Source organism: Terrapene carolina, unplaced genomic scaffold, assembly GCF_002925995.2.
Source record: "Terrapene carolina triunguis isolate 2854851 unplaced genomic scaffold, T_m_triunguis-2.0 Scaffold62, whole genome shotgun sequence".
In the NCBI taxonomy this organism is placed as follows: domain Eukaryota; kingdom Metazoa; phylum Chordata; order Testudines; family Emydidae; genus Terrapene; species Terrapene triunguis.
Window position 1 is genome coordinate 59,862,689 of NW_020664413.1, and position 13,020 is coordinate 59,875,708.

Here is a 13,020-nt window from a genome sequence, read left to right on the forward strand (position 1 = left end):
CCGCCACCCCAAGATTGGCCGCCCCTTACCAGGTGCCGCCCCAAGCATGTGCTTGGTTGCCTGGTGCCTGGAGCCGGCCCTGCATCTAGTCCAACCCCCTGCTCAAAGCAGGACCAATCCCCAGACAGATTTTTGCCCCAGATCCCTAATTGGCCTCAAGGATTGAACTCACAACCCTGGGTTTAGCAGGCCAATGCTCAAACCACTGAGCCTCACAGCCCAAGCCCCATGAGCCCAAGTCTGCTGGCACAGGCTAGGTGCAGTTGTCTAATTGCAGTGTAGACATACCCCTAGTCACAATGACTGTTACCGGTACAACTAGTGTTCATAAAACCAAATGGTATTCATAATTGGACAAAGATATAGTCCCCAAATTGTCACACATCACATACAAAATTTAAAAACCCAACCCACCAGCTATAATGTTTCATATGAAAATTACAGCTCTGCAGCCATCCAGTGCTAGGATGGTAAATGACTACTAGACATATTGAATACAGCCCAGCTGTGGTGACATTCACTAACAAAAGATACCTTGAAAGAGGATTAAGGTCCATTCTGAAGCTATGACAAGCAAGACAATTCACCGTTAAAGCTGATATCTGATATCTTCCCTAATGAATTCTCTTTAGTAAGTAATTAATGTTGATGCCCTGTCAACAACAGGTGGAGAAATATGGGATAGGGATGCCAGTATATAAACTATCTAGCATCTGGGATAGGTGTTTGCAGTCTAATTGAAATAATATCGTGGCCCAGATTTTCTAAAACTGGACTCTGTTTGCACTCATAATGATTTGTGCCTCTATTTTGAGGGGTGCACAAAAGGGAGGCTGAGTGGAAGGGCAGACTGAAAATTTGATTCTCTGTCCTTTAGAGGTGAAAAACAGAATGATAGTTAATTTCTGTATACAGAGGAGAAGCCCCTCTAAGAAGGTGGGGGCATACAAGGAAGGCAATATGACAACTGGAGACATAAATGGCATATTTTATTACGGTCATCAAATATTCAAGCTGCATTAAACTCAGAGATTTCAGTTCACAGTGGCTGTGATGAGCTCTTTGTGTGTGTGTGTGTGTGTGTGTGTGTGTGTGTGTGTGTGAGTTCATGTGAGTTTGCACTGCTTACATTTCACCTTGAGACACAGAGGTGAGAAAGCTCAAATTGAGACTCAGCTGAGAGCACTCTCAGAAGTTCAAAGGGCAGCCTTTCAGAAATGCCAGTCAGTGCTTGAGACAGCAGAGTAGCCTACTAGTGCTCTCAATGCATGACATTAACACGTGAACTTGCACTGCTTTTGCAGTTGTCTTATTCTGAGCATTTACTTCAAGCACAGATTTAGAACAGTGTTGCACATGGCTGGGTTGTCTTTCAAAGAATTCTACTAAAAGCACAGGGCCTGATCCAATGCCCAATGGAGCCAGGGGGAGTCTTTCATTGACTTCAGCAATCACTAAAGCAGGCCCATGATGAAGCAGATTCATAATTAATTTTCAGCTATCCTGCTGGAGCATCTATTTTCCAGGACAAAGACAATTTTTGCAAACCTACAAATAAAGCACCATTGGGAGATCTTCCCCATTTTTTTTTTTAAAGTGTGTAGTTTTTTGAAAATTTTTACTGTTTTTATTTCTTTTTCCAAAATGACAAACCTTTAACTTGATTTTTTTGATCATTGACAAATTTTAACCAGTGCTTATAGCTGGTGAGGAAAAAACCTGAACATTTTTGGGGCTATTTTGGGGGTGGGTGGCAGGGTTGAGGATGGGGGAGGGGTCAAAACGTGCATTTTTAATTAAAATTTTAAAAATCTCAATATTCAGAACACATTGGCCTGTTCTATTACAATTATTATTATTGCCGTATCTAGTGGCCTGGTGAGCAAGAGGTTTGAGGTCAACCATGGAGTAAAGGCCATGTTTTTGATTTAAGGATGTTGCTAAAAGTCATTCTTCAGTTGTTGTTTAGGGAACTTTAATCTTTCTCTCGTTTTTTCTTCAGGGTCCTAATACGTGATGTACAAGAACAGCTGGATAGTAGCATGCCAAGTCACTGGAGGGTTCCAGAGGGCTATTCCTACACTGTATATCATCCAATGGAAGAGGTAAGAAGGAAACCAAGTCTATCATTTAGGTGTTACTCCTGCAATGAGTTCTATGCGAACGCTCCTGTGTTTGCAGAGAGCTCCATAGAAGTTAGTGTGACTTAGCCATCTGCCTGCTTGGAGCTCATTGCAAGATCCGGCTTCCTTCAAGTCTGCATGAAATCCTAGCCTGTTGAATTTAATGGGAGTTTTGTCCTTGACTTCAGTCGAGGCAGAATTTCACCCTTTGTTTCTTAATCTCCATAACGTAAATGCTCTGTGTGAAGAATTCATGCATTTAGCTATAGTCCTTCTGTGGACTCTTTTTATCCTTGTTGAACATGATCTATTCCCTCACAGGTAGGCTTCAACCCATTGTTTGCTGCTTTTAGTCCATATTTTGAGTATTTGAATATCCAGTTATTATGCCTCTTCACTGTTATTTATGTAAGCATTGACATTGTGCTCAGCACTGACCAAGACATGAAACGATGACCATCCCAGTAAGCTTATAACATAACAAATAGAAATGGAGAAGATGGGACACCCTGGGAAGGCCAGAGGAAGGAATAACTTTAATTTTTTTTCCACTTTTGGTTGGGTTCCCTTCTATGGAAGAAGTGAGCCTTTAGAAGAGACTTGAATGTGGTGAGAGTGGAGAGCCAAGACAGCTGGACTTTTGTTCTCATTTATATATTTCACAGTCGATTTAGACGACACACACAAAGAGAGAGCTTTGTGGTAATTCCTCTTCTAGGCATATGATGTGTTTACTGTAAGCATTTGTATAGTTTTGCTTTGGGAACTGCTACTGACCTGAAATGTGGAAAAACTAATAATCATCTGACTGATGGATCACCCCAATGATAGTCTTAGGATTTGACTCCATCATCCAAATCTTAGGGAAGTCAACAGAAAGGCTCCTGATGGGGTTGGAGCATTGAATTGGCTCCCGAAGGAGTCCTAGGCAGTGCTCTTTGATGCCCACCTCTGCAATGTATTACTTTGTATTTAATTTGATGTAAGTGAAATGTCTTCCCCCATTATTTGGTCTTGAACAGTGCTAAGTAATATCACAGCCTGAAATATGCTCAGAGGCATATACTGTGTATCTAAGAAACATAAAACATTTGCTATTTGGAAGTGAGGGTGGAGGGGGGGAAGAAGGGAACTCCCTGTTTAGAGCAACAATTCCCCATGACTATTTCAGATTTATCACTGGATGTACCAGATAAAGGAGAGCAACAGTGAACTGGTGACACAGCATTATCTAGGAATGACATATGAGAACCGGCCAATGTATTATCTGAAGGTGAGTGGGGAAAGTGTTGTTAAGATAAATAAAAAAGCATCTCCATAAAATGATGAAGGAAAATGTCAAGGTTCAAACCTTCTCTAAAAAGATTCTTATCCAGGTATGCTGAAATAACAGGAGAGGTTTTAGCTCCTAGACAAAACACTACAGAAGTTTGCTATCTTTTGTATCGACAATTGCCATCAGTCTTTGATACCACTGTTATAGTGTGAAGACATCAGATTTGGCTAAAATCCTGTTTTGAAATATAATATTTAATAAATCTCATTTGGCATTCTATTATTGTTTAGCAGCGTGATTAAAACTGCGATTAATCATGATTAATTTTTTTAATCAAGTTTATTTGTTTTGAGTTAATCACTTGAGTTAACTGCAATTAATTGACAGCCCTCATAATATACCATAGTCAACCTGTGTAACTGTTTGCTATAGTTGTGTGTGGTGGAGGGTTTTTGTTTTTCACTATTCTCTATAATCTGGGACCTTTCTGTCTTGACTATTTCATGACAATCCTTATAAGATCTGTCTCCATTGCTGAGAAAAATTGGTTTATCTTTCTTTCTGCTTTTCCCCTTCCAAAGAAAAGAACCTCAAAATTAGATCAGCCCAGGGAATGATTAATATAAGTGAAGGCAACCATATAAGAATTAGAAGCTGCTTTATGGGTACTCTTTGTTCAACACACACTTTAAGATTCTTGGCCTGGGATGATGCAGAGATTGGGTTATTAGGAAGGAAAGCTGGTCATAATGAAGTCTGTAATAGTAAGCATCTCACATGGCTAAGCATATATCAAGGATCATCCTTCACATACTAGAATATGCTAGGCTCTTTTATTTTAATATAACAGTTTTCCTACTGATCACTTTTACACTCCCCAGATAAGTCAACCATCAAATAAGGCCAAGAAGATTATTTGGATGGACTGTGGGATTCATGCCAGGGAATGGATCTCTCCTGCCTTTTGCCAGTGGTTTGTGAAAGAAGTGAGTCCTTTTCCCATTTCAGTATAAAATTTGCAGATAGTTTGGGTTCCTCAGTTCTCTTCCTCTACTTATAAGAAATTGTTAAGCTATCTCTTTAGAGACAGATTATACTTTGAATTAGTGCGTTACACAATCACATCTGGAGACCCAAGTTCAAACCAGGGCTTGGGAAATAACAAATGAAAGTATTTGGCACATGGCATCCTCAGCTTGGGCCTCTGATACAAAGCCCGTTGAAGTCAGTGAGAAGCCTGCCCTTGAGGTCAGTGTGCTTTGAATCATGCATCACAAAGCCACCATGAAATCTGGAACCATTTTCCATTTCTGATCCCAAAAGTAAAGAGCTAGAAGATTTTGTACATTGGTGTTCCATATGTATAGGATCAGTCTCTCCTACTGTGCTTCTCCCTGTGGTATCTATGCACCTCACAACAATGCAGGATAGTACCAATGTAGACTGCAGTATAAATGTAATCTGATATATTATCACTTTTGAAATGCCTTTGAAGGTGCGGTAGATACCTCGATACATTTGGTGGGCAGGTAGAGTCTCTTCCCAAGGAAGTATTCTAGGATGACCAACCATTCTATGCTAATTCTAAATGAATTCATGTCCAGTGATTGGTTTGTACCAGACGATCTGGTGCTAGTCTTTTGCACTTTTTCTTCTCAGATTTTACAGAATTACAAAACTGACCCAAAGATAAAAAGCTTCCTGCAGAACTTGGACATATATATTCTGCCAGTTCTCAATATCGATGGTTATATCTATTCCTGGACAACAGTAAGTTATGAAAATCCCGTAACTGGATTATAAAGATAGATGTACACTGTATTTATATTCATTTCTGGTACAAAAATGGTATCCAAATGTGAATTTTGCAGCTTCCTTTGCTAGGAAGGGAAGGTAGTTTTTCTGAGGAAAAAATCCGCATCTTTCTAGCACCAAAACTATGCCTGCTAGTTTTCAGCAGTCTGGACTGCAGTTGTTCTTTTAAGAATCCTTCACTTCTCTGCAGGAGTACCTTGGACAGTGTCACATTGTACCACTATCTTTAATGCTACTTTGAGTCTGGAAGCTCCTTCTAATCCTGCATTTTTTCCAAGTAATCTTTACTGGGGCCTCAGCAGATCTTAAATTAACATCTCAAAGTTTTCAAGAGAATCTACTGCCACACCGTACATGATGGGTTTTACTTGTCACCCACAATTTTCCCCCGACAAAAATGTTCTGAGAGCTCAGTGTGGCCTCATGCAACATCTGTCTGCTTCTTGGCTGCCCAGGAGGCTGTTGACTAGAACTCCTACCCAGCTTCTTGAGCAGACTTCAGCATCAAGCACCTTTGCAGTGTAAAGGTGTTCGTTGCTGATCAGCCCCAGTGACTCCCTGGAAGTTGCAGTCAATATTCTCTTTCAGGCTGAAGATCTGCACTGATCGGACAGTTGCCAGGGGATGCTGGCCAAGATACCAGGATCTTCTCTTCTGGGTTAGGGTGGGTTTCCAGACACAAGGGAAGATGGGGAAGGATTTTTTTTCAGAAAACTAAGGTTCACCTCTGTATGCAGTGTAGGTGTCCTGTCCTCCACCAGAAATGTTCAGTTCTTCTACAGTGTTTTTCCCTTGGTCTTGAGCTTAACTGCATGGGGAAAAGAACACAATATGTTACAATCTTCACCCCTCACTTCCTTGTATCCCAACTCATGCTTCAGTAATACCAGGAGGAGAAACGGACAGCCCCATCACTGGCATCTGAGTCACAGCCATTTCCCATTTTCCCATCTCCCCGTTATATCAGCATGGAGATACTGTTGGGACCCTAATGAGGCCCTGTAGACCCATCTGCCTCTATGTGGTACCCATCTGTCTCCCCGTTGAATTGAGTCTGCATTAAGCCTCGTGCCTTCCAAATCGAACATCACCAGATCGGGCAACATCAGGATTTGGAGAGCTCCAATTCTTGTACTCCCTTGCCTGGTTAGTCAGTGGAGAAGTGCACACAGGCAGTGCACAGTGTGAGTTTGAACTCAGCTGCTAAACTGGGCAAGGGGCACTACATGGGGGTGGGAGGCACCGAACTGAAGTGTAATGAGGAGATTGGCTGACAACAACAAAAAAATCATCTGAGTTTATTGAATCTGAGCCACAACCTGGATTCCATTATAATCATTCTTGGACACTGAGGTACTCCCTAAATCTGGGACTGTCTTTTAAGCTGGGACCCCTGCACTAATGTGCCAGGGAAGAAATCCTATGACCTGGCATGATCGACATCTAGAAATGTACCACACACAGTAGTGGCATTGAATGCAAGTGTTACTAGGCATGCAGGGATGTGAACTAAAGGTGTACCTGCTATCGCAGGGGTTCTCAACCTTTTTCTCTCTGAGGCCCCCCTCGACATGATATAAAAACTCCAGGGCCCAATGGGGAAGGGCCGTGTAGTAGTTTGACTACTATTTTGGGCGGTGGGGGGGCAGGGGCCAGCAGGGCCACCTCCCCCCTCCCCGACTCACCTCAGCAGGCCACCCAGCTTGTCTGAGTTGGGGGTGGGGGGCCACAACCAAAAATTATAAGTCAAAGGTGGGGGGCTTAGCTCAAAATGTTTGAAAACAGCTTAGGGTGCAGGGAGAGGGTAGATAGGGGCTGTGTACAGGGAGGGGATTCTCAGGGTGCAGGGAGGGGGTAGCTGGGTCTATGTGTGGGCAGGGGGGTAGCTCAGGGTGTAGGGAGGGGTATTAGGGACTGTGTGCTGGGAGGGTTCCCCTGCGGTCCCTGTTCCCAGAGGGGTCTGCCAGCCACGGAGCCAGGTCTCCCCATCCGGGCAGCTCTTATCGGCTGCCCCTGCGGCAGCAAAGGGGGCTGGGAGCTGAGGAGCAGCTTCAACCCGGGGCACCAGCAGGAGAGGAGGGAATGCTGCTGCTGCCTGCTCCATGGCACTAGCCAGACCAGCAGCTGCCCTGCACTGTCCGGCTTCCCGCCTCTGACCTGGCCAGGGGGCAGGGAGAGGAGATGGGGGGGAGGTGTGGAGCTGCCCCTGGGATTGCCGTGATCTTGCACTGCAGTTTGGGCTGGGGGATGCCCTCCATGTCCTCAACTCTGCCCATGGACTCAGGGCTTCTGCCCCATAGGGAGCACCAGGGTTTGTGGCTCCAGGATTCAGCCCTGCACCTCCCGGCTTCAGGCCTGCAGGGAACGCCGGGGGATGCTGGGGATTGGGGCTTCAGCCCCGCGCCACCTGGCTTCAGCCCCGCAGAGGGCACTGGGGCTCGGGCTCTGGGTTTCAGCTGCAGGGCCCGCGGCCCCCTTGAAAGGGCTCGTGGACCCCCTGTGCTATAGCTATAGTACTTTAATCTCTAATCTCCCAGTACACTGTATTATTACATAACTGAAACCATTTCTGCTCAGGAACGTCTGTGGAGAAAATCCCGCTCTGCACATATAAATGGCACCTGCTTTGGAACAGATCTTAACCGTAACTTCAATGGCTCCTGGGGCAGTAAGTTCCAAGTGTTTCAGATTTTGAGACATGAATAGATAGCGAGGCATGAGAAGCAAGAGCAACAGACCGTCATCTGAGCTGTGTATATCTTGTATTCCAAAGGCTGCAAGGGATTTCTTCAAGAAATGCTTATAAATAGAAATCTCATTTGCAAAAATATTAAGATCCTGATTTTCAACCTGGCCTCAGCCTGGCATTTGTTTTTTCAAGCACAAAAATAATTTTGCTTCCTTAAATAACTATGCCTCCAATTCTATGAAGGTACAAACATTAGTTGCTGATAGTAATAGTAGTCAGTTATCTAACTGCTAATGTTTGTGCTTGTGGTGAGTTTGAACATGGCTATGTGAGTTTGAACATGTGCCTTTAACATCATACGGGGGGATTTCATAACTTTATGTTGCTACACACGTTTCACCAGGATATTACTGACGTGAATTATTTTTTTTCAAATGAGGCCTTACAAGGCATATTTTGTACAAAGATGATTACACTAGTGTGTAGGGTGTGAATACCAGGTGCACTCAGTCACAATGTTACCAGACCCCTCTGAGCCATCTAGTCCCCCATTTTAAGACTATAATGGAAATGCCACCATGCTCTCAAAATTGGGTTTTGTGAACATCTCTGCTTAGCTTTGTTTTTTAATTCCTGTACAGGTATTGGGGTGTCTCATAACTGCAGCAGCCTCATTTTCTGTGGAACAGGGCCAGAATCAGAACCTGAGACTAAAGCTGTGGCCAGATTTATAGAAAAAAGGAAAAGTGATGTTTTGTGCTTCTTGACTATTCACTCTTATGGACAGTACATTCTCACTCCCTACGGTTACAAAACCGATTTGGCAAGCAACCACCAGGATTTGGTAAGGCAACGGAACACGCTCCATGTCAGTGTGAAGGATTACGCTTGCATGAACTCTGTACATCTTGATCGTCGTCTTTGTGCTTAAGATCGATCTCATGTCTATGTAATATTGTACTCAGTCCCCCTTTGCCTCTCTTTCATACTGTTGTATTTACCATAGAAATTAGAGTATTTATTGGTATTGACTTGGCATTTGTCTGAAGGGACAGATGAGGTATCAAGAGGAAAAAAATCAGTAATAACTGTTCTTTAATGAACACCTGCAGCTTCCAGGGGGATGGGAAGTTTGCGAAACATTGAAATCTTCAATTTATTAATTTAGGTTTGCGTTCTCTTCTCAGCTCACAGTCTTATACATTGCTGTGTGGTGACTGCAAGTCTTTTTTGGCTGAACTAATCCTGATCCTTCATCATAACTAATTAGCAATTGATTATTAGGGATCTGATTACTGAGGGGTCGCCAGGATGTGACTGTTTTTCAAAACATCAAAATCCAGTGCCACGTGCAAAAAATGTGCCTGCCGTTTTATGTGCAAATGCATTTGTCTGCATGATTGCCACGACTGTGCCCACAAATGCCTAGTGTCTCGTGATAGAGGTTCAGGCTCAGTCCGGAGCCTGGGTTCTAGGACCTTGCAAGGTGGGAGGGTCCCAGAGCTCAGGCTGCAGCCTGAGCCAGAACATCTACACTGCCATCAAACAGCCCTTTAGCCCGAGCCAGCTGCCACGGGCCAACCATGGGTTTTTAATTGCAGTGCAGACATACCCTTAGTGTTTTAACATCAGGCCCTATATACTCAGTTAAAATGCGTGTTTATAAAACAGTCCGGCATTTATGGCACTAACCTTGGACTTGGGAGAGCTGGGTTCGAGTCCCTCTTCTGCCACAGGCTTTCTCAGTGACCTTGGACAAGTCACTTAGCCGCTCCGTGCCTCAGTTTCCCCTCTAGCATGGGGATAATAGCACTGCCCTACCATCCCAGGGTGTGGTGAGGATAAATACATTACAGACTGTGCGGAGGTCAGATACTGTGGTAATGGGGGCCCTATATGTACCATAGAGTGGTAGATAGTGATCTCTCTATCCATGCCACAACCACTCAGACCTCTGTTGACAGTGGAAGTATATTACTGAGATCCTCTTTCTCCAGTAGTACAGGTTCCTACCATTGCAATAAAGGAGTGTTTTTTAGCTGGACACATTTTCCCACCAGCTCTGATGTTGAACTAATAATTGATGCCCAAACCTGAACCCAGGGAGCTACAGAATCAAGCCTGAAACTCCAAATAGTTCATGTGGTTACCAGAACCAGTTAAGACTTTCTTTCCCTTTCAAACGTACAGGTGGAAGCTGCAGAGAAAGCAGCAGTCGCACTGAAGGAAAAGCATGGGACCAATTTTACAGTAGGACCAACTTCTTTGATTTTGTGTAAGTTTGTGTGTTGAGATTTCTCTATTTTCATGGGGTGAGCAAGGTAGTCCATGTGCCTTGTTCCTCGATATTGCTGTTTCATTGCGTTTCCACTTTGAGTAATAATGGAGAAGCTGGTTTAGATGAGTATCTAAGTTGTAGCCATTTGAATGTGGGATACTTTGTGGAGCCTTTTCATACATTAAACAGCTGACAGCATGGAGGATCAATTGGATGCTAATTCTTATATAGAACTCATCATGAGAGTATCACAGGGCACACAAGGGGATTGGTATGTGATATATGGTGAAATCCTGGTCCCTTTGGAATCAATGGCAAAACTCCTATTGACTTCACTGAAGTGATTTCACCATACCTATCAGTCAGCAGTTCAAATCCAGATCAGGTCTATAGTAACAATCAGCCATTATCATCTGGTGGTGGTTTGAGGTTCTGTGTGAAATAAGTTGGTCTCAATCTAGTTCCCAGTGGACAGGTGTCCATACCACGGCGAGCACTAGATGATGATGGCTGGCACTCTGATTGACAGTTTCAGTAGAGATCATGGAGACTCAAGTTACCCTTGACCCAGAGAGGTATTCCCTCCAAAGAAGGACTGAGTCACATTGGTGGGGTGGTGTAGCAGATAATATTCGCAATGAGTAAATTGACTGGCTCTAGCGAACACGAACACACACACACACACTTGTGTTTGTAAATTACACAGGCACAATGCCTGCATTAATTAGAGCTTGAGTTTCATGTGCTTTAGTGAATGCTTTGCACTGTCTTGAGTGTACACACAAGGTGTTTTGCTTGTGCAACGCTGGCATGTTTAGAAATTAGTGTGCTCTTGGGCCAGTGTTTGTTGTTACATGGAAAGCGGCAGGAGAGAGAGCTCCACAAGGCAGAGGAACAATGAGGTCTGGCCACAAAGAACAGTCAGGGATTTTTCAGGCTGGCACTAAAATGAATATAGCAGGAAATTCCAAATGGTATCAATGAAGGAAATGCAAAACCAGAACAAACCATGGTCCATCTAGCCCCATGTCTTGTCTCCAATAGTAGCTAAGGCCAAAGGCTTCAGAAGAAGGTATATGATCCCTTTAATGCATCTCTGGTTATCGGATAATACTCTCATATGAAGTGGTATTTTCCGTATGCAAGTTCTATAGAAAGATATTTAATGCAATCAAGTACTTCATATAGAACAAGTTTTCCCACTGTGAAGTATGGCTATCTATGGTATGATTATAGTGCTTGGTACAGGGATCTTGTAGCAATTTTGGATAAACTACGGCCAGGGTCATGTATAAAGAATGGTGCCTAATACATTTGTCTCACCTGTATTTTTAAATTCATAGACAAGAACTCTGGCTCCTCGCGGGACTGGGCTCACATGATTGGCATTCCATTCTCCTACACATTTGAGCTGAGAGACAAAGGTGCCTATGGATTTATTCTTCCGCCAGACCAGATCCAGCCCACATGTGAGGAGACTACCGCAGCTGTGATGACCATCATAGAATATGTAAATCAGAAGCACTTCCCAAACAGTGCAGTGGCAGTGACCTCTGGCAGCCTGTGGCTAGGGCTCAGTGTCCTATTCACATGGACCTTGTCCTAAGTAAGCCCTACAGAGCGCAGCAGGAAACTCACATGCAGTGAAAAATTGCATGCAAAGGAAAAATTGACATTACTGGGAAGCTAAATGGCATAGTGTTGAAATAAATGACCATTACAGTAAATGCAGAGAGTTCTCTGGTGTTCTGGGGGCTTTTTGGAGAAGGAGGAAAGGATAAAGAACAGGCTGTAAAATCAAGCCCTGCTCATCAAAACCAGTTGTAGAAGGTTAGGTTCCATTCCTTTGTTTAAATTAAGGCAAGCCCATATTAACTTCAAAACCCTTGCTCGCTGTCTCTGCAAGGCCAGATTGAATATGCATGGGGAGGAAATGTCACTTTTAGACATGGTCTCAGTGACTGCCTTACATCTACGCTTCCCTTTCTGCTAGGCGTAGCCCTGCTCTTCTCATGGTCCCCACACCACACTGGCCCACCAGCCAGAACCACTCATTTCCCACCCAGGGTTGGCACCAGCAGGCTGTATGAGATCTCTGACTGCCATCTCTGTTCTCACTTCAGTAAGGTGTGCTGCTGCTTTGATTCTTCTTGTCTTCCGGGCCTAAGAGAGTGCGGGGGGAGGGGCAGGGTGTTACAAGAAGCTGTGGTGCCTCAAAACCAGCTGGAAATCAGAAACCAAAGACGGTCACAAGCAAGCATAAGGGGTGCTGTGGGGGTGGGAGAAACTTGGTCCTGTCATTCTTTTTCAGGCATGTAGGCAAATAAATGAAAGACAGAAATCCAGCATTCTTGGTACATAACTACAAGAATGAAGGGAAAAATTATGGGATATTCCTATCTCCACAAACCAGGCTAGAAGGGGACTTCTTTACTTTATCAACCTGCAATGGTATTTTCCTGCACAACAATATGGGTTAAAAATATTTCTCTACAGACCGGGTTGCGATGAAATCCTTTAAAGTGCAGTATTTAAAGGGGTATACTCTGCAAAAGCAACTTTCTTAAAAACCATTTTGGGCTTCCAACTTGGCTTCTCGGTCACGCCATATCATTCTCAGTGAACAAGTACATGGGCCAGATTCCTAGCAGGCATAAATCAATGTAACTCCATTGGTTTCTGACAGTCCTGCAAACTCTCGCGGAGATTTGAAGCCAAGCAGAGTCTTTCAGTCTCAGTCTCTTCATCACCAGTAACAGTGTGTCAGCAGTTGAACAATTCTGTTGAACCAGAACAGACTCTGGTTGTCCAGCTGTGTTGACTGCAGGGTGAAAAAGTT

At 43.8% G+C, this 13,020-nt stretch overlaps 1 protein-coding gene across 1 annotated transcript; it reads left to right on the forward strand.

The window, feature by feature from the left end:
• The first annotated feature begins 1,903 nt into the window (after positions 1-1,903).
• CPO (carboxypeptidase O) lies at positions 1,904-11,787 on the forward strand. Its single transcript, XM_026647757.1, has 9 exons — positions 1,904-1,908; positions 2,003-2,105; positions 3,295-3,396; positions 4,281-4,385; positions 5,059-5,169; positions 7,792-7,882; positions 8,545-8,747; positions 10,094-10,178; positions 11,525-11,787. Exons 1-9 carry the CDS (start codon positions 1,904-1,906, stop codon positions 11,785-11,787), a joined length of 1,068 nt encoding a protein of 355 aa, XP_026503542.1.
• Positions 11,788-13,020: the final 1,233 nt, after the last annotated feature.